This window comes from Mirounga leonina, unplaced genomic scaffold (genome assembly GCF_011800145.1).
Source record: "Mirounga leonina isolate KUSES-001 unplaced genomic scaffold, KU_Mleo_1.0 Mir_200, whole genome shotgun sequence".
In the NCBI taxonomy this organism is placed as follows: domain Eukaryota; kingdom Metazoa; phylum Chordata; class Mammalia; order Carnivora; family Phocidae; genus Mirounga; species Mirounga leonina.
In genome coordinates, this window is record NW_023270503.1 from 7,403,687 (window position 1) to 7,429,611 (window position 25,925).

At 41.6% G+C, this 25,925-nt stretch overlaps 1 protein-coding gene across 1 annotated transcript in view; it reads right to left on the reverse strand.

The window, feature by feature from the left end:
* Positions 1–25,925, reverse strand: part of MYO1D (myosin ID) — a 358,238-nt gene that overhangs the window by 213,435 nt on the left and 118,878 nt on the right. Inside the window, exons 9-14 of the mRNA XM_035027808.1 lie at positions 19,358–19,503; positions 19,162–19,276; positions 14,885–15,055; positions 10,853–10,923; positions 7,188–7,262; positions 1,518–1,650 (exon numbers count right to left, since the gene is read on the reverse strand). Coding sequence (XP_034883699.1) covers positions 1,518–1,650; positions 7,188–7,262; positions 10,853–10,923; positions 14,885–15,055; positions 19,162–19,276; positions 19,358–19,503 — 711 coding nt within the window. The remainder of the gene's footprint in view (positions 1–1,517; positions 1,651–7,187; positions 7,263–10,852; positions 10,924–14,884; positions 15,056–19,161; positions 19,277–19,357; positions 19,504–25,925) is intronic.

Here is a 25,925-nt window from a genome sequence, read left to right on the forward strand (position 1 = left end):
GCTGCCATCTTGGACCAGGAGGATGGACACCAAGCACACGCATGGTAGAAGAAAAAGACAGAAGGAACCCAGGTCCCTAACAACCTTAAGGCTGCTATACCAGTCCTGGGATGCCTGCTTCTGGACCTTATCTGCAGGAGAGAGAAATAAATGTCTCTTTTTTAAGCCACTCATGTGGGGGTCTCTCTTTAATAGCAGCTGCATACAATTCCTGATACAGAAATTATAGATGGCTGTAGAATTTTTATTTTCTAAAAATGCACATTTAACTACCAATTTTAGAAAATAAAGGTGGCTCTTTTCTAGTTAATGAAATAAATCTAATATATTTTGTAAACTATTTATAATATATTCTATAAACATGTTTTATAAAATTCTGTGTTCAATTCTGTTTCTTGTGTCACATGCCCTCCTTCTAGGTTCACCTTCCCTCTTACAGGATGAGGCAGGTTGGAGCTGACATGCAGAGAGAAGCTAAGAGACAAGAGGAAGGCTTCTAATGGTGTTCTGGTCTTCGGTTCTGGTGTCCTCACCCCTGCCTTTCTGGAAGTTTGATTCTACAAGCCAACAAACTGCTTATTTGTTGTCACATGAGGCCAAAGAATCGTGACAAAAAGAAATAGAAAGCTACTGAACAGATGTGTTCTTATGCCTTTGCCTAATTTATCCATAGTGAAGTAACCAGAAACAGTACAGATTTAAATTCTTAGAGAGGAAGTTGGTTTAAAAAAAAAAAAAAAAGATAGCAACAAAGAATAAAATACAGAGGAAAAGCACCAGAAGAGAGAGAAAAATGAAGGAACTAAAAATAATGAGTCCCAGAATGCCGCCTAATTTATCCAACTTGTCAACAGCAGCAGTTAAGAGTAGAAATCTGTTCTTTGGCGAGGGATGGGGGGAGGAAAAGAAACAGAAAAGTCACCAAACATTATTACACCTGAAAGGAGCAATCAACAGTAGAAACAACTGTCAATAATATAACATTTTATTTTAGCTGTTTACAACAGCCTAAGGACAATACTTAAATACTAAACTTCCTCTTGATACTCTATCTGATCATTTTGTACCCAGACATGATATATGGATGGCATATTACTATTTAATTCAGGATTTTTTTAAAGCCACGCCCTTTCTTTGGTACAGGGCTGAAACTGTTTCTGTCAGACATGTGCTCTCCTTTATAGTTGTGTGTGTGTGTGTGTGTGTGTATTTTTTTTTAAAGTTCTAAGATTTTCCTCTTGTCGACAACCATAAAAAACTCAACCTTAACAAAAAGCATTTCATCCTGGACACAAACATTATTTCACCCAGCCATGTTAAAAAAAACAAAACGAACAAAAATTCTAGTATAACATTCACTTTAAATAGATGTTTCAGTTTGATTTATTATAATTACCTAAAAAGCAAATCACACATACATTTTCTACAACATATATCAAGAAGGAACCTATGGCAGCAAGTGGAGCCAACGACCATCGAAGTGGCCATAAAATGGATATGCAGAGAAGAAAAGTTACCTTTGATGCAAGGTTGTCCACTAAAGCAATCATCGAATTCTTAAACAAGGTGGCAGCGGTCAGAGGTCGCTTGGTCACCTCCGAAATACTCAGTTTGCCTTCGGGCCACATATTCTTCAGCACAGGATTGGAACTGAGAGGCACAGGAAGAGCAATGTGAGCATTACATCAAATACAGTGACGGGAAGCTGTTCCGTTAGACTGTGCTCTGGGAGTCCCACGGGGACGGCAGCCTGAACTCACAAGGCCTAACTTCCAGAAAACTATGCTGAGAAAGTGTAGCAGCAGATAGCATACCACAGACGGAGAAGATGCGCCCAAACTATCCAACCTGTAAAAAATTCTTGGGGCTGGCTCAGTCAGTAGAGTGTGTGACTCTTGGTGTCGGGGTCGTGAGTTTGAGCCCCAGGCTGGGTATAGAGATGACTTAAATAAATAAATGGAAAGGAAATGCTTTAAACTTCTTTAAAGTGACATCTAGGGTCCTCAAATGGTTAACATGGCTCTTACAATACATACGTAAAGTCAAAAGTTCTGGTGGTACTTAGAAGGAGGAGGACAAGCCACCAGTAAAAAAACAATGCTCAATGGCGCAGCAGAAAACATGGACGTGAAAGCATCTTCTCATTGGGAGAAAGATTCCCACAGAATAGGTAACTCGACAAAAATCCAGCTCTTCCGAACACGACAGGTACAAATAATAACCGTTTCTACACCACCTTCTAGTAAACCCCGTCCTGCAGCTGAATTTCTGCACTCCGTTATGGGCAGTTACGATATTTTATTGCTGTGACATGTTGCCATCCGATTCCCACAGTATACTTCAGGCCAGGGTCGATGCTAAGTATTCTATAAAAATCATTATCTGGCTCTGTGGAGATACCTTCAAAAACAATGTGTGGTGGTCTCAACTCTGGTTTTCTTCCTGTTTCATTCCGGGTGCCTTTGATTTTAAAGTAATTGGAACTCGAAATGCTGCTTGTGTCCTGGAAAGTTCTTTCTCTCCTTGTATTTGCGTACAGCTGACACACGACGTTACACTAGTTTCAGGTGGTACAACACAGGGAGTCCACATCGCTAGATGTCAGGCAGTGCTCACCACAGGTGTGGCTGTCATCTGTCACCCTACAACGCTATTTGTCAGAAATCTTTTTTTTTTTTTTAATTAGGGGCAGAGAAGAGAGAGAAGGGACTCAGCAAGGACTTTCTCTTCTGTGTTTACTACTGCCATCATTTTGCCCAATTTTTTTTTCCCTGGTGTAAAACTGAGGAAACTGCCAAGTGGTTCCCCAAATACCTAGTAAACTTCTGCACACAGAGGCTCAAAATAATAGCTGTGAAATGCTGGAATAAGTGACAAGAGAGCAAAAAGGATAAATGGTGGGCTGAAGACTGACTGGGTCTGTGAATGAAAACAGAGCAGTGCTCCCTGCCCCCACCACTGCGAGCGAGCTGTGCCGACTACCATCAAAAGTGGCGGTAAACTGGGGCGCGTGGGTGGCTCAGTCGTTAAGTGTCTGCCTTCAGCTCAGGTCATGATCCCAGGGTCCTGGGATTGAGCCCCGCATTGGGCTCCCTGCTAGGCGGGAAGCCTGCTTCTCCCTCTCCCACTCCCCCTGCTTGTGTTCCCTCTCTTGCTGTGTCTCTCTCTGTCAAATAAATAAAATCTTAAAAAAAAAAAAAAAAGAAAGAAAGTAAGTGGTGGTAAATTAACAATGATCTGTGTGTGGCTCAGGGACCCCGTTTTACTCCTTTCTGGTCCTAGTCCCTGATTTTCCAATGAGGCACCTATCAGTAAAAATGACCACATAAAGGTCTATTGTTTCTCCTTAAATTTTCCATTCTAATCTATAGCCGAGAGAGAATTTAAGGCAACGGTTCTCAACCCTTAGTGTGGAGGAAGCCTGGATGTCTTCCTAACACTTTCTGGAATAGAATTTCCAGAAAGTAGAACGTGTGTACTTTTGAAAATTCTGGTGCAGACCAAAGACTGAAGATTGCAGACTTTGGATCTATGCAGTTTCTACCCCAAGTTCCACCTTACTCACTGTTGGCCATATTTAGATTCTTTCCATATTTTACATTATAAATGGAGGGAGAGGGGAAGGTTGGAAATGAAGGAAATAAGATATTATCATAAAATAGTAGAACTGATACATAATGAATCAAAACAGACACATACGATCATTCTAAAGAGAATGAACTTTGGGGCCAGTATATCATGCATGTAATATTAACAAAATAGTTTGCAAACATTTAAACCCAGTAGGTTTAATAGATAAGACAATTTATCTGACTTAGTAGTGAGGTAGTAAAGAGTAAAGTCTATGTATCTGGCATGCCACCTACTCTCTCCCTTCCTCTTTCCATTACACACACACACGCACATAAATATGCATGTGCACACATATCTGCAAGTATACTCTCAAGGTCTACAGAACTAGAGATGCAAGGATTACTCTTTGAATATATACAGAGAAAGGATGGGAACTTGGGGAGGTTGTTTAGCCACGGAAGCATCAAGAAGTGTCCAGAGGCAAGGGAAGCACATCCCAACACATCTAGGAGGATGGTTTAGCCAAAATAAATCCAAGACTTCCCCGTTCCACTGGCAAGACCTTTCCTATTATGCAGATATATACAAAAAGTTGCAGTCAACAGACCTTTGCAAGACCATCCCTGCTAGCTGAAACAGATTCATCTGAGCCATGATGCCTTTAATTGTTGGATTTACCCAAGTCCCTTTGTTCTACTTCCATGCTTACCAAGCAACTAAGCACTCTGGATTCTATGGGTAATATTTTTCACTGTCAATTAATAAACTAGAATTCTTGCTGCTATGTGACTTCCCAAGCAGGTTTTCCAGTAGGGGAGAACAGCCTGTCATAGCAGTACAAATATTCCATTCCATGTGATGGTCAGATTTTTCCCTGGAAATAAATCCCCACGAGGCTTTGTTTCTACACTGGTCCTGTGAGCTTGGGAATTACGCGAGTCCACCACTAAGAGGAGGAGCTACTCTCACGGAGCTGGACCTATAGACCATAATACATTCACAAAGGTAATGAATGCCACCTTCTGTAGCCTCCTGGTACACAGCCTGGCTGCCTTCCCCTGGCAACACACGCTGACATTGCCACTGGCCAACTGAAGCCGTTTTTCCAATTTGAATTTTGACATTACCCTACACAGAGCAATGCCAGACTCTGTCATTTGTCCCTCAAAGTGGGTGCATCTTACCTGAAAGTTCAAGCATTGCAACTTCTTTCTGAAAGCCCTTTTCCCCGTGACCAATCCTTACTTGGAGCCCCTCTTGTTCCCATATAACCTTCTGGTGCTGAGAGCTCCATCACTGTCCTTGGTGCCTTCGACATCCACACAGATGAACCACTTAGTAGTAAACCTTCTTGAAAGAACTGTTTTAACACTGTATCTCCCTCATTATCCATATTCTCTGGAGCCCACTTCAATCAGACATTCGTTTTCACGACTCTACTGAGATCAGTGTTGTCAACAGTCCCACTGGCAGGTCAGCAAATCCCATGGTTAATCTTGGTTCTCACCTTACTTTGCTTTTGACAGTATTTGACACAGTTTATAATTGTTTTCTTCTTTTTTTAAAATTTTGATTTTACTTTTTATTTTTTTTAAAGATTTTGTTTATTCACTTGACAGAGAGAGAGAGACAGCGAGAGAGGGAACACAAGCAGGGGGAGTGGGAGAGGGAGAAGCAGGCTTCCCACTGAGCAGGAAGCCCGAGGCAGAGCTCCATCCCAGGACCCTGGGATCATGACCTGAGCCGAAGGCAGACGCTTAACAACTGAGCCACCCAGGCGCCCCTATAATTGTTTTCTTCTTAAAGCACTTTTTTCTTGGCTTGGCCTCTGTGACACCAGATTTCTGGCTTTCTTCCTACCTCACTGGCAGCCCTGTCTCCTTTGCTAGTTGCTTCTTTCTTGCTTGAATCTGAATGCTGGAGAGTCTGAGGAATGAGTCTTTTTTACCTCTTCTCTTATATTTGTCTAAGATCACCCTTGTTCATCTCATCTAGTTTTATGGCTTTAAATACTGTGAATAGACTGATGACCATGAATTTTGTATCTCTAGTCCCTCCTTTACCCAGAGTTCCAGATGTGTACCCACAATTGTCTACTTGGCATTTCCAGTGGTGTGTCCAATATAACATAACATATCCAAAACAAAACGCCCCATCTCCCCCACCCAATTAGCCCCTCCCGTTGTCTTCCCCACTTCAAGCATCCCTTCCCCACTGCTCGGACTTCATCTTAGATTTCCATTTTTCTCTCATGCCGTACATCCTACCCATCAGCAAATCTTGTTGGCTCCAGTTTCAAAATACCACTCACTCTGACCACATTTCATTATCTCTGTTACTACCATCTGGATTACTAGTCTCTTGTTTGGTCTCCTCACTTCTACTCTTGCCCTTGTAAAACACAAAACAGTGTGTGTTTTACACAGTAGCCCTAGTGAGTTCTTTAAAATATAAATCACATCATATCATAAATTCCAATGGCTTCTCTTCACACTTCATCCTTACTTTGGCTCACGGACTCTTCAGGATCCACGCCTGCTGACCTCCCTAAATTCATTCCCTATGACCCGACCCTCCCCACCCCTCACCCTGCTTTTAGCCACACTAGCCTTCTTGCTGTTCTCAAGACACCCGTGCTGCTCACTCCCACCCTGGCGCCTTGGCACTGGCTGTTCTCTCTGCCTGGAATGCTCTCCCCTCAATGTGTTCATGGCTCACTCCCTCACTTCATTCAGGTCTCTGCTCAAAAGTCCCCTCTTTTAAGAAGACTTTCCTGACCACCCTTCTCTATGATGCCTCCTTGTCTGTACTCTTCAATCTCCTACCTACTTTATTTTTCTTCACAGCACCTGTCACTACTGGAAAGTGACTTGTTTTCTTATTAACTGCCATCTCCACTGGAAGAGCAGATCCATGAGAGCAGGAACTTTGCCTAAAGAGTTTTCACCACTGCATTTTGGGGCACAGAAGAATGTATGGTTCCCACGTGTTCAACACATTTCTGATGATCTCTTGGCCAACTGAGTAGACGTGGTAAGTGTGTGACTACATTCCTCTCATCCAAAAGAAGAAACTGGCTGAGAAGCTCTTCTTTACGGGCCTCTTTCCAAAGCATTCATACTGGGTTTGAACTTGCTATCCTTTGTCTGGAGTTTTTTTCACCACATCTTTTCCACATTTTCTTGGACTGTGGAAAGGTTCTGTCCACTGAGGATCTGTCAACACTAGATGCCGCTCTGATATTAAGAGTGGTCTCTTAGTTGGAGGCAAAGACTCTACAGTGGGAATCTGCATGCGTAAAACGTTTATCCACCCCCGAAGCCCCTGGCCTCCCCTGGGGACACTGGCAGGGGTGCCAGAAGGACGGCATTAGTGAATAGAGAAACCGCGGCAACCCAAGGGAAATCAAGGAAAGTCGTATTAGTAGCAAGTCCCTGTCCTAAATTTGTGAACTGTATAATCATAAATATATTATTTCATTCATTCATTATGATCACACAGAACTAGAAAATTTGCCAGAAGTTCTTAAAATTGCCACATAAAAGTAATCAAGTGCATGCATATTATGCAATAAAAGTTTAATGGAAAGATAATTAATAAAATTTCAATCCTACCTGTTGTACAGGAGGCGCTTGAAATCTTGGAATAAAGTGTCTTTATTTTTGTCAATAAATCCAATGACTGAATAGCTAGTAGAGAAAAAAAAAACCCACAGAAAACATGCATTATTCACCAAGCAAGAGCCACATTTAAGTTTTTCGACAAGTCTACAAGCCTTTCCACTGATAATTATGCCATCAATCATCTGTAGAGCTAATATTGTCCACTTTGTTCTGGTTAAAGAATATCAAATTTACCTACTAAACAGAGGGGAATGTTGTTTCTATTCCTCAAAAGGAGAACAAACATCAGTACCGTCACTATGATTAAGACCGTCATTTTCTACCAGTTTACTGCTTACCTCAAGAAGATGACTGTTAAAAAGATAGCTGTGTTTCTCACCCAGCACTCCTAAGATAAAAGCAAAACTGCAACATACAGGAACTAACAGTCTCTTCCTTAAGGAGGTCAAGTGACTTGCCTAAGGTTCCCTCAGTGTGTTCAGGGTGGGATAAAAGAATCCAAGAAGAACTGCAAAGGATGGTAAGATTTGGATAAGCAGAGGAGAAAGAGGAAGAGAGATCACACAGGGAAACAGATCAAATGAAGGGAGAGGAGCAGGCACATGCATGGAGTATGTGAGAGAAAACAAGGAGGCCAGCATTCATGGTCTGGAGGAGGGAGAGAAGTGAGGTCAGGAGAAGCTACATTTGCAGTTGGGATGAAAGAGGGATGGGAGCTGCTCTGTTGCAGCCATGGCCGTGGACTCCAGGGGGAGCAAGTGCACTGCTGGGGGCACACAAGTGATGGAGGGTCAGGGTGACTAGGACAGAGGCTCAGAGGCCGTGCAAACAGCAACTCTAGATGCACCTGCTCCCGACAGCTCGACTTTCTTGCCTACTGTATTTTCTTCCTTGACAATAATCACATCGATGTAGATAATTCTCAGATGTTTTACCCTGACCCCTCACCGATGTGCCAGCCTCACATATTTAATTCTCTGAGAAGGTTCCTTCAGGCTGTGGTGCCCAGAGGAGCTTCAAGGTCACCAGGTCCCAAATTCCTTCCTTGCCTCCCACATCCTAGATCTGTTTCCTAAGACCTTCAAGTCACTTTTGACTGAAACCTTGAAGCCACCTGACTCTTAATCTTTTGTCTAACCTAGAACGTTCAAACTGCAAAGTCCTTATTTTGGCCTCTCAGACTCATTATGATTTGATCTCAATCTACTTTTCCAGGCATTTCCACTTCTCTAATGCTACAAAAAGGACACACTCCACTTAAATGGACCTAGTTACTATTTCCTGAATATTTCTAGCACCCTTCCCACTTCTCCCTTTAAAAATAATTCCTAGCATCTAAGGACTAGCATCAGCCTTCCTGGGCTTCTCACAGAAGTATTACATCATGTAATTATTCTAAATTCTGGCAATACTGTTATTAGTTGTATGGCGATTATTTTAGACCATCTTTTAAATGTACTGATGTATGCATGTAAGTGTGTATATATTATGTGTATGCACATTTCTGAGTAGAAATAAACACACACACACAGCCATATAGGTATGTATGTGATCTTACATGGAAGGCTCTTTGTGGGAGGAGACCACACCTTGTAAAACATTGTGCACACAGCATATATGCAGTAAGAATCTAGAAAAGGACTGAAGGGCTGAAGGAGAGAAGGGGAAGTCTGAGGCACTGAATATCCCTCAGAAGGGTTAAGTCAGCATTCTGGACTAGGAGTCTGGAAACCAGTTATTGGCTCAGCTACTCCATAAACTTGCTGTGTGGCCTTGGGTGAAAGTGTTATTATACACTCTCCTTAAGTTCTCTCCATCTAAAAAACAAAGGGGCCAGGCTAGCGGGTCTCCAAGGCCTCTGACCAGCTCTGCTTTGATGTTTCCGAACTGAATGGAAGCATCCTGTAAATGAGGCGGCCTTTTCAGCAGGAGAGTGTGCACACTGCTGCATCTCCCCTCTTCAGTGTTCTGGAACCTGGGAATGGGACCAGAACAAGTGGAGAATGGTGCCATTCCAGCACTAATGGCTAGTTTGACAGATGGGGTGATCATCTCGAGCCATATTATCCTATGACTCAGAGTTTTAATTTAAATCAGGAGCAGCTATTAAAATTTCTCCAAATGTCTTTTCAGCATTTGTAGAGATGACCATTTGCCTTTTTGTTGTTGTTGTTGTTATGTAATCTCTTTCTGTAACGGGTTATGATGAAGAGAGCTCCTAATGTAAAAAATGAGGAGGAAGGAAAAGAGGAAACTAAAGAATAATCAGGTAAGAAGCAGTGTTCAGTGGACAAAGCATCCTAAGTGTAGCAGGCTGAAAAATGCGCTTCCCCGACCCGAAAGACATCCATGTCAAATTCCCCAGCCCTAGTGAGTGTGATCTTCTTATGACAAAAGGTGTGATTACGTTAAGGATCTTGAGAGGAGAAGCTGATCCTGTATTACCCAGGTGGGCCCTAAATGTCACCACAATTGTAGTTTAAAGACAGAGGCAGGGCTGCCTGCTGGCTCAGTTGGTCCGACTCTTGATCTCAGCTCAGGTCTTGATCTCAGGGTTGTGAGTTCAAGGCCTGCGCTGGGCTCCATGCTAGGTGTGGAGCCTACTTTAAAAAAAAAAAAAAGATCGAGGCAGAGGGAGTTTTAACACAGACACACCAAGAAGGAGGCAACAGTGTGACCACATAGGCAGAGATAGGAGAGATGTAGCCACAAGCCAAGCAATGCCTGCAGCCACCAGAAGCTGACAGAGGAGAGGAACAGTCCTCCTCCAGCGTGTGGCCCTGAGCCACCTAAAGTTTGGACTTTTGGCCTCCAGAACTGGGAAGGCAAACATTTTGCTCATGTTAAGCCACCAATTTGTTATAGCAGCCCTAGGGGACTCAGATACTAAAGTAGTTATATTATCTTATCAATTTCTACTTTTCTTATATTGGGACTAGAAAATGTGGCTTGTGAGAATTTTACCTTTTCAACTGACATTCGGAAAATAATATGGCAAAACTAGTTTCTGCTTATGTAGTTACCCAACTGCTTGTAGTTCTTCACAAGCGATGGTGGCTCTTGGCTCTTGGCTCTGGGCCCAGTTCTTCTGCTTGGAATGCCCTCCCTTCGCAATTCTTTCCCCTGACTAAGCCTCTTTTACTTTGATGACTCAGCTTAGATGTCACTTCCCACCAAAACCTCTCTATACTCCTCACCCTGGCATGATTATCCCTCCTCAGTGTTTCCATAAGGCCTCATGCATCTCTAGTTTGACCCCTACCATTCTTCGTTATAGTGACTTTTCATGTATCTGCTTGTGTCTACCACTGAACTGTTAGCTTCTTCAGAAAAAGGCCCATCTTATCCATCTTTCTCTCCTCGTTAACATTCTCCCATGATTTATTTATCCATCAGCTGATCTGACTGAATGCCAACTATGCCAGGGGCTGTGTGCATGGCTGCTGCCGTGTGTGTTCAAGAAAAGTTTGAAAAGCAAGAAATGAATGAAGCTAAGCCAATATTTTTTTTAAGTGAGGAGATAAAACTATATTACCCTATGAAATGACTAAAAAACACAAATGAATAGGAAAACAGTTTTTATTTCCCCTGGTTCTATTTTCTGAAGTGAAGCTGCATGCAAGTCATCGTGTTAGGTACCAAAGTAAGATACTCACACTACATCACCTGCGTAATGTCGAATTCGAAAATCTCGATCAAACTCCAGAATTTTGTCTGAGGCGCAGATCTAAGAAATCAATAAGGAGATGATTTTGAAAACAGATTATTTTCACTTTCCTAAAAATATACTCCAATGTCACGTAAGATGATGACAGCGTCACAAATCTTGATACCATTATGAATGAAATGGCCCTGTGTGGGGCTTATGTGGTAAAGCCTGCGAGCTTTCACCGGAAGTCCACACGGCTGGACTTCATTTCCCAGCCACCCTGGCAGCTGGATATGGCCAAGTGACCAGGTGCTCGACAGCTGACGGTGAGGGGAAAGGAAGTGTGTTTGTGTCCGGCCAAAGCTGGTAAGAAGTGGGTGACCCTCTCCTCCCACTAGCTGGATGCAGAGAAGGACAGCAGCAAGGGGATGGACGAGCCGGAAGACGGAAGAAGTCCGGGTCCCTGGGACAGGAACAGACTTCTGTTGTCTCTGACGCTGAAAGTCTGGCTGCTGCCCTAAGTGGCCCAGCCTACCCTGACTGATACAGTCTCTTTCTGCTCCAAGCTCCACTTACGGAGCACCACACCGAGGGCTTGCTGTCTGCTGGGCATGTACATCTCATGCAGTCCTCACAACTGAGATATAAAGTAAGTATTAGGAGCTCTCTTTTACATACAAGGAATCTAAGGGTCAGAGAGATCAGGTAATTGGCCCAAGTCCATAGCTCGTAGGTGGTCGTTCTGGGAAGGATTCTTGGGACCAGATGTAATGTCTGCTCTCCTATGTACACAATGGCCTGGCTTACTTGTCTTTTGCTGAGCTGGGAGTCAAGTTCAGGGCTATCATTTCAAAGAAGGTCAACTTCCTGCAGCTATTTCTTACTGAAGAGGAAGAGTTTATGGGAATGGTGGTGGTCTCCACAGTTTCCTACAATTTTCCTTGCTACAGTAGTGCCCAGACTCCTTTGTCTGCCCTGTGAAAGATCACGCAGTATCCTACAGGTTCTAAAGCAGACATCTAAGAATCCATAAAGCACTGAGTGCAGTTACGCACAAAAACTTAAGTTGCACTGTTAGCTAACAAACAACCCCAACCAGGATGGTGGCTTCTGCATGATAACTGGACTAGTAAAGGAATAGTTAGTTTATTAATCAGAAAAGTGAACAATTACAGTAAATTAGAGTCAGACTTCCAAGGTTCAAATCTTGGCTCTACCATCTACTTGCTCTCTGTCCTTAAATAGTTATTTATCCTAGACAGTTTTCTGAAGCTTAAATGAACCACAGAGATCAAAGTATATAACATACACAGAGATCTCCAAAAAATGGAATCCGTCTTTCCTTCTCTCTCTCTTGTTAACCATTTTACAAAACCCTTTCATTTATAAAACTCCTCGTGGAAAAGGACCCAGGAGATGCCCACGCTAATTGAATATTCTTACATTTGGATACTGCAAAGTCTCAAGTGATCTGAACACAGAAGGTTTTAGATTTTTCTTTACATTTTAAAAATAATAACTTTTGTATATCATTTAACTTTGTATGTTCACAATACTTTAAATAGTAATTTCGTGGTTTACTGGATCATTTGCCTATCTCTCCATGATAACTTTAATGTATAAGAAACCATTTAGCCCCTAAATAAATACAAGGCAGAAACCTCTTATTTAACATGCCAGTAACTCGAGCTAATCTGCAACCAACAGCAAATGATAACACCTGGCGTAATATACAGGATAACAGCATTATTTAACAAAAAGATTCATAGTGATGAAAATATCCTGACAGCTTGGTTATTTCATTTCTTTCCTTCGTCAGGGCAATAATCCCAGAAATGAACACACTTTAAAAGTCCCCATCTCAGGGGGGACTTCTTCCAGCATCACCCCCCCACCACCTTGTCAGACAAGGGGTGGGCAGGTAGTGATGCTGGAAAAAAGAGCCACCTAGCTGGAGAGTCAGAGAAACCTGGGTTTCCACATTTAAAGAAAAAAAGAAAGAAAGAAAGAAAATTCCTGGGGCGCCTAGGTAGCTCAGTCGGTTGGGCGTCCAATTCTTGATTTGAGACTGAGCCCAGCGCTGCTCTCTATGCTCAGCAGAGAGTCTGCTTGTCCCTCTCCTTCTGTTCCACCCCCCGCCCACTCACTCATTCTCTCTCTCTCAAATAAAGAAATAAAATCTAAAAAAAAGAGAATTCCTGTCTTCTCAGATAAATCATTATTTTGCAATTTCTTATCAAATCAGTGGCAACTGCTTAAAAGTACTATGTACAGTGGCTACCTCAAGAATGAAACTCTATTTCAAAATATTTGGTGGACAAATTTAAGTCAGGTGTATAAATGGCCAAGGTGAATCAAAATGAGGTGATTTATCATGAGATTCACAGTTATTTATTTAAATGAAGTGGGGCCCTGCGTGTTTTAGTTTAAAATTCAATATTCCATAAGATGTATTTGGTATGATCGTGACCAAATTCAATTCAATTTTACAAACACTGATTATCTACCATCTGGTAGGCAAGATGTTAGGTGAGTCTCCAAAACCTGGGTTAGGATTATAAAGGACATAGATAACCCATCCCTAGAAGACGGGACATCTGCCCATGTAATAATACCATCTTACAACAGATCACTCTAAATGGGGTAGGATGCTTCTAACTTGGCTCACTGCTCTGTCCCCAGCACCCAGAATTATGCCTGGGAAATGACAGGCACTTACTAAGCACTTGTGTTATACATGGGAAACGACTGAAGAATACCTCTGACCAGAACCCTAATGTCAAAGGTCAGACCATAGTATCTGACAGCTGAGTGACTTGTAGTAGGGATCCAAGTCAATCCTCAGTAACAGACCAAGGAGCATCTCTTAGAAATAAACTGGCCTAAAATAAATATCAGCCAGTAGTCTATTTCTTGATGATTTGTGCTTTATCTATCTGTTCTGATTACATAATTTCAAAGGGGACAAAGTTAGAAAATAGACTTATTCGTGCTAAAAAAAATTGGCAGTGTGTCATAGATTTACATGAAAATATGGAGGAGCAGAAATGTTTGCTCCTTTCTTTATGGAAGTAACAGAGCATGGGGCCTGTTTCTCCTTCAGCTTATGGTTGCTGGACAAGCTGGTATTGTAGGGAACATCCAAGGATGATGGTGTGCCCCTCCTAGGGCAAATACTAATGACAAACATACTCTATGCAAAGCACAGCACAAAGGTTTGACGACCACAACTGCCACCACTTATTACAGAAATGTGATCTGTTTAATAACATTTTTAGAATGTGGCAAATGGGGAGTTAAAAGGATACCCATTCGTTTAGGGGAATGAGTTTCCTTGTGATGGGGAGAATTACAGCTAGAACTTCTCTATTCTCAAGAAAGTCACATAGTCTCGGGCACCAGGGTGGCTCAGTCGTTAAGCATCTGCCTTCGGCTCAGGTCATGATCCCAGGGTCCTGGGATCGAGCCCTGCATTGGGCTCTCTGTTCTGCGGGAAGCCTGCTTCTCCCTCTTACTCCCCCTGCTTGTGTTCCTGCTCTCGCTATCTCTCTGTCAAATAAATAAATAAAATCCTTAAAAAAAAAAAAAAGTCACATAATCTGAAGAACTGTGGCAGAGGACACATACTACATTTTATAACCAATTACAGTAAAAAGTCAAGGACAAAAGCTGTTTTCAGTGCCAGAATTATCAGATGCAGGAGCAAAATTCTAGCACATGAACAAGGCCTCTGTACCTATTGGTTATAAATGACATCATGCTTTCTAAAATCATGTTCATTTTTCCTATTTCTAGCAAATTGAATAGTCTGGAGCTCCCTCTCCTGGATATTATGATTTTTATCCATCTTGTCATCTCATAAACCAGAGAGGCAGAATTTATTTCTAAGCAGTAAGTCTCTTAATGGATGTTTATGGCCTTTCTTGCTTAGTTGAGTGGACATTCTTTTAACCCAACAATTAAGACCATTTAATTCTGTCAAACAATGGGGAAAATCTTACAGATCGAAAGGAGAGGAAGTTCTCATAAAACACATTACCTTTCGGCTGGAAAAATGGCCATGTTTGCCCAGTTTACTGTTAAGTGCTTCGAGGAACATTTCGTCAGTGACTTTGCCAACGTTCATGCAGGCATCGTCCAGGATTGCAATGATCCCCTTGTGCTGCTGCTCCACAAGGTCCACGATGATCTGATTGTTGAAGTAATCGATCTGCAGGACACAGCAGGGAGGCGGTTCCAGAGGGAACAGACGCCAGCACAGGCAAGACACTGATGCCTGCGTGTGTTTCAGGAGCTCAAGGAAAGTTATCTTGAGGGGGAAGTATGTCAAGAGCATTAATGAGGCCTAATGCTAAAAGGGCACATGTTCTATCAGAGCTTTATTTTTTAGCTTCTTTGTTGACTTTATATCATGAAACACTTTGTGTTACGTGGGTGCAGCTCAAGGCAAAAATTGTAAAGGAGGCAGCATTTCTCCCATCACTAACTTTTGTTTTAATCCCGCATCTAACCCCACTGCTTCATACTCTCAATCCCCCAATCTGTTTGCCATTTAATCACAAGACCCACACTCCATGAAGTACCAACAAATAACATTAAAGTATTATTCAATTCATAACTTGATGAGGTTAAGGTATCACACAGAACTCAAAAATTTCTAGTTCTATGGCCTTGGAGGACTAAAACCCAAAAGAGAGTCTTCTCCAGCTTTCCCCAAGTGAAAAAAATCACATAGACGTCTAACAGACTTTTGATGTTTCTCTGGGGAAAATATAAAAAATTTAATTCTGAGATGAAAGTATCTGTAAAAGATAAGGATAAACTTTTTGTTTACTTTTGTGAGCTGAATAAAGTTCTAAATAACAGCTGTTTTTTTAGCAACTTCAATATACGCAAAGTTTATCCTAAATTCCTCGTCTATACCCATTGATTCGGATAGTGCGCGGCATCCATCCCAGCATGCACACTGGCCTTACGCAGGCTAGCTGTGTACCGCTTGAAGGTGGGCAGTCTATTATCACACAGTTTAGTTCTGTGTGTTGATGTGTCCCCCTCATTTAGGAGGTACCTAAACTTGAGTGTTGTCTCCATCATCTACTGTAAGATCTATATGCTCATAATGGACTATTTCAGTCTCTCATGGGTTCTGCTCTATTTAAAGTCCAAGGACTCATGCCAGTTATCTGTCTATGGGTTTCAGCTCCTCCCCTCCTCTTCCAAGTTCTCTACCGTATCCATGGATTGACGGTCTACAGACAAGGTGGCTTCTGCTTCCTTTTTTATACTTTACTGGTCTATCTGTATCAGTGAGTCTCAAGAGGATGACAGCCCCCGCCGCCAGGGTCATTTGGCATTGTCTGAACACATTTTTGAAGGTCATGACTACATGACCCAGTGGGAAGAGGCCACTACAACATTGTAAAATGCACAGGACAGCCCCACAACAAAGACTTATCTGGTCCAAAACATCAGTAGTACCGAGGTGGAGAAACCCTGGTCTAAATAGTACATTTGGGGTGGACACGTATTACATTTCCTAATTAGGGAGAAAAGTTCTCTCCATCTTTCGAAAAAATATCCTTACTCTTCTCAAAAAGCAGTTATTCTTATATTAAATATTAGCTGAAGTTTTAGACTTTGGGAGTATGGAATTAAAGATTAATTCTTTTGTCCCAGGGACAAAAGAATTAAGTCCTCTAAAGAACCAGTTGTACAACTAATGAGTCTTGGCTAAAGAGTTCAGTTTGTAAGTTTAACGTTACTTCAAACATTGCTTCAAGTCACGGCTTCCAAACCAGCTTTCTCCAGCAATCTCGATTCCCAGGAGGCTTCTTAAGAGACTACAGGGGGCGGGAGGAGATGTGATGAGATAGCTCAGGGGCAGAGAGGTCTGGGCCTCCCATTCCCATCCCAGATGGAGCAGCTGTGTGCCCAACAGTCCAGTTCTCAAAAGCTAAAAAATGACTTGTAAACTACTGCACCAAAAGCCTATAAAGGTGAGTTAATTAGGGAGACAACTAAGCCTTAGGAACCTCCTGACAGAAGTCCACATACCACCTATGAAACAGACTGGGAGAAAAACACTGATCCTGAAACGAGCCAAGACTCCAGATCTAACAACCAGGGGCATACACGGAACAGAGACAGTCTGGATGACACCTCGGGAATCCGATGAGCAAAATCCAGACTGTGGCAAGCTCAACAGAACAAATGACTCATCCTCTTCATCGGGAGACTGTGAGGGAAAAAAAGAGATGGAGGAGAAAATCTATAGATACGTGAGCGTCCTATCAACCAGCCACAATGTAAGAACCTTGCTTGGATCCAAATTCAAACAACTATAAAAACAGACAAAAAAAACCCTGTAAGACGACTGAGGAAATGTGAACATGACTGGATATTTGATGATATTAAGGAATTACTGTTACATTTCTTAGGTGTAATAATGATACTGTGGTCATGGTATTTGTAAAAGTCTTTATGTTTTAGATAAGTACACAGGGCTATTTATAGGTGAAACAATATGATGTCTGAGATTTGCTTCAAAATAATCTGGGGGGTCAGGTGGGTGGGTGGGTCAGTGGGTCCAGATGACACAAGACTGGCAATCCACTGATAACTGTCAGAGCTGGTGACAGGTACACGGAGTTTATCATATCACAATCTCTGCTCTTATGTTTGCTTGAAATTTTCCATAATAAAAAACATTTTTAAAAATCAATCACTATGTTCAGAAGTTGAGTTTTTTAAAGGAAATAATCGCCCAGAATAGAGATTCTAATTTGGAAGGACCTGGCATGTAGTCGGTATAGTAACAATTACCTGCGACCTAGCCTTTTGTCCCCTCTAGGACATGTATTTCTTGGTTTATTTTGCTAAAGATTTTTGCATTTTTAGGGTGGTTGCTCCTTTTTCAGATGTTTGGGATAGCCTACTGCAGTTGTTGACTTTCCTCCTTATCAACTATGCCTGTGGAATTTGATATCCTGATTTTTAAAGGACATTTTTGACCAGTATCTCTGAATCACCTGTGAATAACAAGTTTTATGATCAAATTTGCTATAGAAAATCTAAGCTTCAGTTGTAATTGTGTATTAACTTGTATAACAGATCCATTCTAAGAAGGCTGCATCTAAAGTTAATTGAATTACATCTTAAATGTGCTATGAGAGTTCACTGTTTAAATCAGAATGATAGGTAATTCTACTACAAAGTAATAATATAACTTTTGGTTCATTTGTGAAACAGTAAAATTTACACTAATATACTTGAAAAAATTTTTTATGGTATTGTGAGGTTTAACACATGCTGGAAGGCAAAGATGCAATTTGAGGCAGGACAGCTACTAATTATACCACTGTCTCCCTTTCTGAATGAGAGGAGAGAGAAAGTAGGAAGGTGGGAAGAAATATAAAAGTAATTTACATACAGTATATCAAAGAAGCTTTAATACTGACTTTATTGTGTGTTCTATTTGCCAGGAGGATAAACACAGTTTTATAAACACAGAAATGTGTGGAAACTCAGAAGCTTTTGCATTTCTCAAGTCTGTCCTCAAAATTGTTTAAAAATACAAATTTAAAAGAAAACATTACTAGGTCTCAACCCGTCACAAGCAGGAGGTCAAATGGTAAGGAACAAGAGAGCCAACCAAGTCATGCTTTTCAGCGGTGGTGTCTGGGGCTTGTGCCCCAAGGGCAGTCCCACTTTCTGGCCCGCCCTCTTCAGACCTTTGACAACTGTCAGTGTTCATAAAGGGCCATGAGAAGGTGATAACACGTATGACACGAAGGATAGCAGACGGAAGTAAACGTGAATGTTTTCACGCCTGAGTTTTGGAGAATGTAAACCATAATAACCGAAGATAGTAACAGTGCCACTTAGACTGCAAAGTAGAGGAGGAAAAAAAAAAAAAAGGAGAGATAAGAGGAGAAAGAGGACGGCAAGAGAATAAACTAAATTTGGAAGCAAAGCCCAATCGACTTAAGGCAAAAGTTGCTGCTCCGAGTAACCTCCGCCTGGCGCTAAACTCTACTAGACAGATACGAGCCAGACAACCCAGGTGGCATCAGCAATCAAGTGTGAGGGCTATAACTCAGCATTTCTGGGCACCAACAAGGCAGTCCGTCAAATGAGAGACATTCCACCCATCAACCCTGAAGATGACCTGTAATTACGTATCCCCAAAAGGAAAGACAATGTTCGGATGTTTCGTGGGCCCGAGAAAACTGCAACAGAACAGCTAACATGAAAAGATCTGACAGTGTCGACGCTACGTGCAACATGGGAAGCTACTTTCCAGAGGCGCGCACTCACGTGCTCCCAGGGGATGCCCTCCCGCTGGTACTCCTCCTGTTCTTGCTTCAGAACCAGCTGAATGAAGAGCTGCTGCAGTTTCTCGTTGCAGTAGTTGATGCAGAACTGTTCAAAGCTGTGAGAAAAGGAATCAGGTAGGTTCAGAGAGACGAAAAAATAAACACTATAGAGTTTTGAGCATCTTATTCCAGTTTACCTGTTGTTGTCAAAGATTTCAAAGCCATAGATATCCAAGACACCGATAACGGTGTTTTTCCCATGGACTGTGGTGTCATAGTTCTTGACCTCAATAATATCATTGATTCGAGTAACAATCCAACCAAAAAGGCGTTCGTATATTGCCTGTGAGGAGAACAACATCATTCATTCTTATCCATTTGGGATGGCGTCTTCTGTTTAGATCTGTGATAAGTTTTAAATTCTTAGATACTTTCTCCTTAACACTTAACATAGCTGTTATTACTCTAAACAGAAAAATTAGAAATGTAGATCATCTGTTAAAAACAAACAAACAAACTACATGATGTAGGTAACACTCCAGTAAATGGTTTGGATTTTTAGGATTATTATCGGTCACTATGGTATTCCAAAACCACTCCCAGGTATGTTTCTGTGCTCAGCTCTATCAATAATGCGCCTTCTCCCTCTTAGAAGTCGCTTCAGAGGGGCAGAGCAAGATGGCAGAGGAGTAGGAGACCTGGATTTCATCTGGTCTCAGGAATTCAGCTGGATAGGGATCAAACCATTCTGAACACCTACAAACTCAACAGGAGATCAAAAAAAAGAATAGCAACAACTCTCTGAACAGAAAAGCGACCACTTTCTGGAAGGTACGACGTGCGGAGAAGTGAATCCGAGGTGATATTCGGGAGGATAGACAGTGGGGGAGGGGCCTCCGTTGGCCGCTTATGGCAAGTGATAGAGCGGCAGAGCACAAAATCAGAACTTTTAGAAGTCTGCTCCGCTGAGGGACGTCACTGGTGGCTAGGTGGGGGGTGGAACCCTCGTGGGACAGTGTGGTCTCAGGACCCTCAGGGTCACAGAAAGACCAGGGGTGCCTGAATGCAGCAGAGCTCCCAGTATCGGAGCGGGAAGCCGGCTGCAGAGACGGAGCCGAGGCGCGGACTCTCAGCTCGGGGTTGCCATAAACCATGATCCGCGGCACAGTCGGGCCACTGCTCCTCCAGCAGGGACCCAACAAGTAGCAGATCCGGGGATACTCACCTTCTTCCCTGGGAGGAGCGGTGCAGGAGCGCACTGCAGGGATCTGCTGGGTTTGAAGCCTCCACACCGAGTTGGGTACCAGAGATAGAACCGTGCGGTCACAGGCTGGGTGAGCATGGAGTGCGGCCGGAGACTGGGGAGATGGGAGCAACTGACTGCTTTTCTCTGGGGGTGCACTGAGGAGCGGGGCCCCGAGTTCCTGGCTCCTCTGGAGAGGAGATTGGGAGGCCACCATTTTCACTCTAGTCCTCCAAAGCCATACTGAAAGCTTGCAGGGAACAAAAGTCCCAAGAGCAAACCCGAGCAGATTACTTAGCCCAGACCGGGCAAGGGCGGGGCAATTCCGCCTCCGGCAAAGACATTTGGAAACCATGGCAACAGGCCCCTCCCCCAGAAGATCAGCAAGAACAGCCAGCCAAGACCAAGTCTACCCATCAATGAGAACAACAGAACTCCAGCGCTAGGGGAACACTGCACATAGAATTCATGGCTTTTTTACCATAATTCTGTAGTCTTTCAAAGTTAATTTTTTTTAACTGTCATTTTTTTTTTGAATTTTTCTTTTTCCCTTTTTCAACCAACATCTTATCAATCCCTTTTTTAAAAAACATTTTTATTTTTCATTTTTAGAGTCATATTCTATCCCTTCATAGTAGTTACCTGTATTTTTGGCATATATATATGTTGTTCTCTCTTTAAAATTTTGAGATAGTTTCTTCTAACAGATCAAAATATACCCTAAATCTCTAGTGTACGGTTTTTTTCTATTCCCCTGCCTGATCACATTCTCTCCCTTTTTTTTTCAAATCCTCTTTTTTTAAACTTATCAATTCCTTTTATAAAATTTTTTATAATTTCCATCTTTACAGTCATATTCCATCCCTTCATCATATCAACCCTTATTTTTGTACATATATAAGTTTTTCTTTCTTTAAAATTTTGGGAGGCACTTTCTTTTAACAGACCAAAATACACCCAAAATCTGTGTGGCACTGATCTATATACCAGCCTGATCATATTTGATCACATTCTGTTTTTGTTTTGTTTTGTTCTGTTTTTGTTTGTTTTTATATTTTTCTTTTTCTTTTTTTTTCTTTTTTCCTTTTTCTTTTTTCTCTCTTTCCCTTTCTTTTCCCACTGCTTCAGGTCTTTTCTGATTTGTTTAGAGTATATTTCCTGGGGACGTTGTTACCCTGCTATCATTTATTCTCTCATTAATCTATTCTCCTCTGCACAAAATGACAAGACAGAAAAAATCACCTCAACAAAAAGAACAAGAGGTAGTACCGACTGCCAGGGACCTACTCAATACAGACATTAGTACGATGTCGGATCTAGAGTTCAGAATCATCACTTTAAAGATACTAGCTGGGCTTGAAAAAAGCATGGAAGTTATTAGAGAAATCCTTTCTGGAGAAGTAAAAGAACTAAAATCTAACCAAGTAGAAATCAAAAAGGCTATTAATGAGGTGCAATCAAATATGGGGGTGCTAACTGCTAGGATAAATGAGGCAGAGGAGTGATATAGAAGACCAAATGATGGAAAATAAAGAAGCTGAGAAAAAGAAAGATAAACAACTACTGGATCACGAGGGCAGAATTCGAGAGATAAGCGATACCATAAGACGAAACAACATTAGAATAATTGGGATCCCAGAAGAAGAAAGAGAGAGAGGGCCAGAAGGTATACAGGAGCAAATTATAGCAGAGAACTTCCCTAATTTGGGCAAGGAAACAGGCATCAAAATCCAGGAAGCACAGAGAACCCCTCTCAAAATCAATAAAAATAGGTCAACACGTCGACATCTAATAGTAAAACTTACGAGTCTCATAGACAAAGAGAAAATCCTGAAGGCAGCTCGTGAGAAGAGATCTGTAACCTACAATGGTAGAAACATTAGATTGGCAACAGACCTATCCACAGAGACCTGGCAGGCCAGAAAGGATTGGCAGGATATATTCAGAGCACTAAATGAGAAAAATATGCAGCTGAGAATACTATATCCAGCTAGGCTGTCATTGAAAATTGAAGGAGAGATAAAAAGCTTCCAGGACAAACAAAAACTAAAGGAATTTGCAAACACAAAACCAGCCCTACAAGAAATCTTGAAAGGGGTCCTCTAAGCAAACAGAGAGCCTAAAAGCAACATAGACCAGAAAGGAACACAGACAATATACAGTAACAGTCACCTTACAGGCAATACAATGGCACTAAATTCCTATCTTTCGATAGTTACCCTGAATGTAAATGGGCTAAATGCCCCAATCAAAAGACACAAGCTATCAGATTGGATTAAAAAACAAGACCCATCGATATGCTGTCTGCAAGAGACTCACTGTAGACCCAAAGACACCCCCAGATTGAAAGTGAGGGGGTGGAAAACCGTTTACCATGCTAATGGACACCAAAAGAAAGCTGAGGTGGCAATCCTTGTATCAGACAGATTTTAGACCAAAGACTGTAATAAGAGATGAGGAAGGACACTATATCCTACTTAAAGGATCTATCCAACAAGAAGATCTAACAATTGTAAATATCTATGCCCCTAACATGGGAGCGGCCAATTATATAAGGCAATTAATAACAAAAGCAAAGAAACACATCAACAACAATACAATAATAGTGGGGGACTTTAACAACCCCCTCCCTGAAATGGACAGATCGTCTAAGCAAAAGATCAACAAGGAAATAAAGACTTTAAATGACACACTGGACCAAATGGACTTTACTGACATATTCAGAACATTCCATCCCAAAGCAACGGAATACACATTCTTCTCTAGTGCCCATGGAACATTCTCCAGAATCGATCACATCCTAGGTCATCAATCAGGTCTCAACCGGTACCAAAAGATGGGGATCATTCCCTGCTATTTTCAGACCACAATGCTTTGAAACTAGAACTCAATCACAAGAGGAAAGTCAGAAAGAACTCCAATACATGGAGGCTAAAGAGCATCCTACTAAAGAATGAATGGGTCAACCAGGAAATTAAAGAAGAATTAAAAAAATTCGTGGAAACCAATGAAAATGAAAACACAACTATTCAAAATCTTTGGGATGCAGCAAAGGCGGTCCTAAGAGGAAAGTATATAGCAATACAAGCCTTTCTCAAGAAACAAGAAAGGTCTCAAGTACACAACCTAACCCTACACCTAAAGGAGCTGAAGAAAGAACAGCAAATACAGCCTAAACCCAGCAGGAGAAGAGAAATCATAAAGATCAGAGCAGAAATCAATGAAATAGAAACTAAAAGAACAGTAGAACAGATCAACGAAACTAGGAGCTGGTTCTTTGAAAGAATTAACAAGATTGATAAACCCCTGGCCTGACTTATCAAAAAGAAAAGAGAAATGACCCAAATCAACAAAATCATGAATGAAAGAGGAGAGATCACAACCAACACCAAAGAAATACAAACAATTATAAGAACATATTATGAGCAACTCTATGCCAGCAAATTAGATCACCTGGAAGAAACGGATGCATTCCTAGAGATGTATCAACTACCAAAACTGAACCAGGAAGAAAGAGAAAACCTGAACAGACCTATAACCACTAAGGAAATTGAAGCAGTCATCAAAAATCTCCCAACAAACAAAAGCCCAGGGCCAGATGGCTTCCCAGGGGAATTCTACCAAACATTTCAAGAAGAATTAATACCTATTCTTCTGAAACTGTTCCAAAAAATAGAAACGGAAGGAAAACTTCCAAACTCATTTTATGAGGCCAGCATTATCTTGATCCCAAAACCAGACAAAGACCCCATCAAAAAGGAGAATTACAGACCAATATCCCTGATGAACATGGATGCCTAAATTCTCACCAAAATACTAGCCAATAGGATCCAATAGTACATTTAAAGGATTATTCACCACGACCAAGTGGGATTCATCCCTGGGCTACAAGCTTGGTTCAACATCCGCAAATCAATCAACATGATACAATACATTAACAAAAGAACAAGAATCATATGATCCTCTCAATAGATGCAGAAAAAGCATTTGACAAAGTACAGCATCCTTTCTTGATCAAAACTCTTCAGAGTATAGGCATAGTGGGTACATACCTCAATATCATAAAAGCCATCTATGAAAAACCTACAGCGAATATCATTCTCAATGGGGAAAAACTGAGAGCTTTCCCCCTAAGGTCAGGAACGTGGCAGGGATGTCCACTATTACCACTGCTATTTAACATAGTATTAGAAGTCCTAGCCACAGCCATCAGACAACAAAAAGAAATCAAAGGCATCCAAATGGGCAAAGAAGAAGTCAAACTCTCACTCTTTGCAGGTGATATGATACTTTATGTGGAAAACCCCAAAGACTCCACCCCAAAACTGCTAGAACTCATACAGGAATTCAGTAAAGTGGCAGGATAGAAAATCAATGCACAGAAATCAGTGGCATTCCTATACACCAACAACAAGACAGAAGAAAGAGAAATTAAGGAGTCGATCCCATTTACAGTTGCACCCAAAACCATAAGATACCTAGGAATAAATCTAACCAAAGAGGCAAAGCATCTGTACTCAGAAAGCTATAAAATACTCTTGAAAGAAATTGAGGAAGACACAAAGAAATGGAAAAACGTTCCATGCTCATGGATTGGAAGAACAAATATTGTGAAGATGTCAATGCTACCTAGAGCAGTCTACACATTCAATGCAATCCCCATCAAAATACCATCCACTTTTTTCAAAGAAATGGAACAAATCATCCTAAAATTTGTACGGAACCAGAAAAGACCCCGCATAGCCAGAGGAATGTTGAAAAAGAAAAGCAAAGCTGGCGGCATCACAATTCCGGACTTCCAGCTCTATTACAAAGCTGTCATCATCAAGACAGTATGGTACTGGCACAAAAACAGGCACACAGATCAATGGAACAGAATAGAGAGCCCAGAAATGGACCCTCAACTCTATGGTCAACTAATCTTTGACAAAGCAGGAAAGAATGGCCAATGGAAAAAAGACAGTCTCTTCAACAAATGGTGTTGGGAAAATTGGACAGCCACATGCAGAAGAATGAAACTGGACCATTTCCTTACACCACACACAAAAATAGACTCCAAATGGTTGAAAGACCTCAATGTGAGACAGGAGTCCATCAAAATCCTAAAGGAGAACACAGGCAGCAACTTCTTCGACCTCAGCCGCAGCAACTTCTTCCTAGAAACATCGCCAAAGGCAAGGGAAGCAAGGGCAAAAATGAACTACTGGGACTTCATCAAGATAAAAAGCTTTTGCATAGCAAAGGAAACAGTCAACAAAACCAAAAGACAACCGACAGAATGGGAGAAGATATTTGCAAATGACATATCAGATAAAGGGCTGGTATCCAAAATCTATAAAGAACTCATCAAACTCAACACCCAAAGAACAACGAATCCAATCAAGAAATGGGCAGAAGACACAAACGGACATTTTTCCAAAGAAGACATCCAAATGGCCAACAGACACATGAAAAAGTGCTCAATATCGCTCGGCATCAGGGAAATCCAAATCAAAACCTCAATGAGATACCACCTCACACCA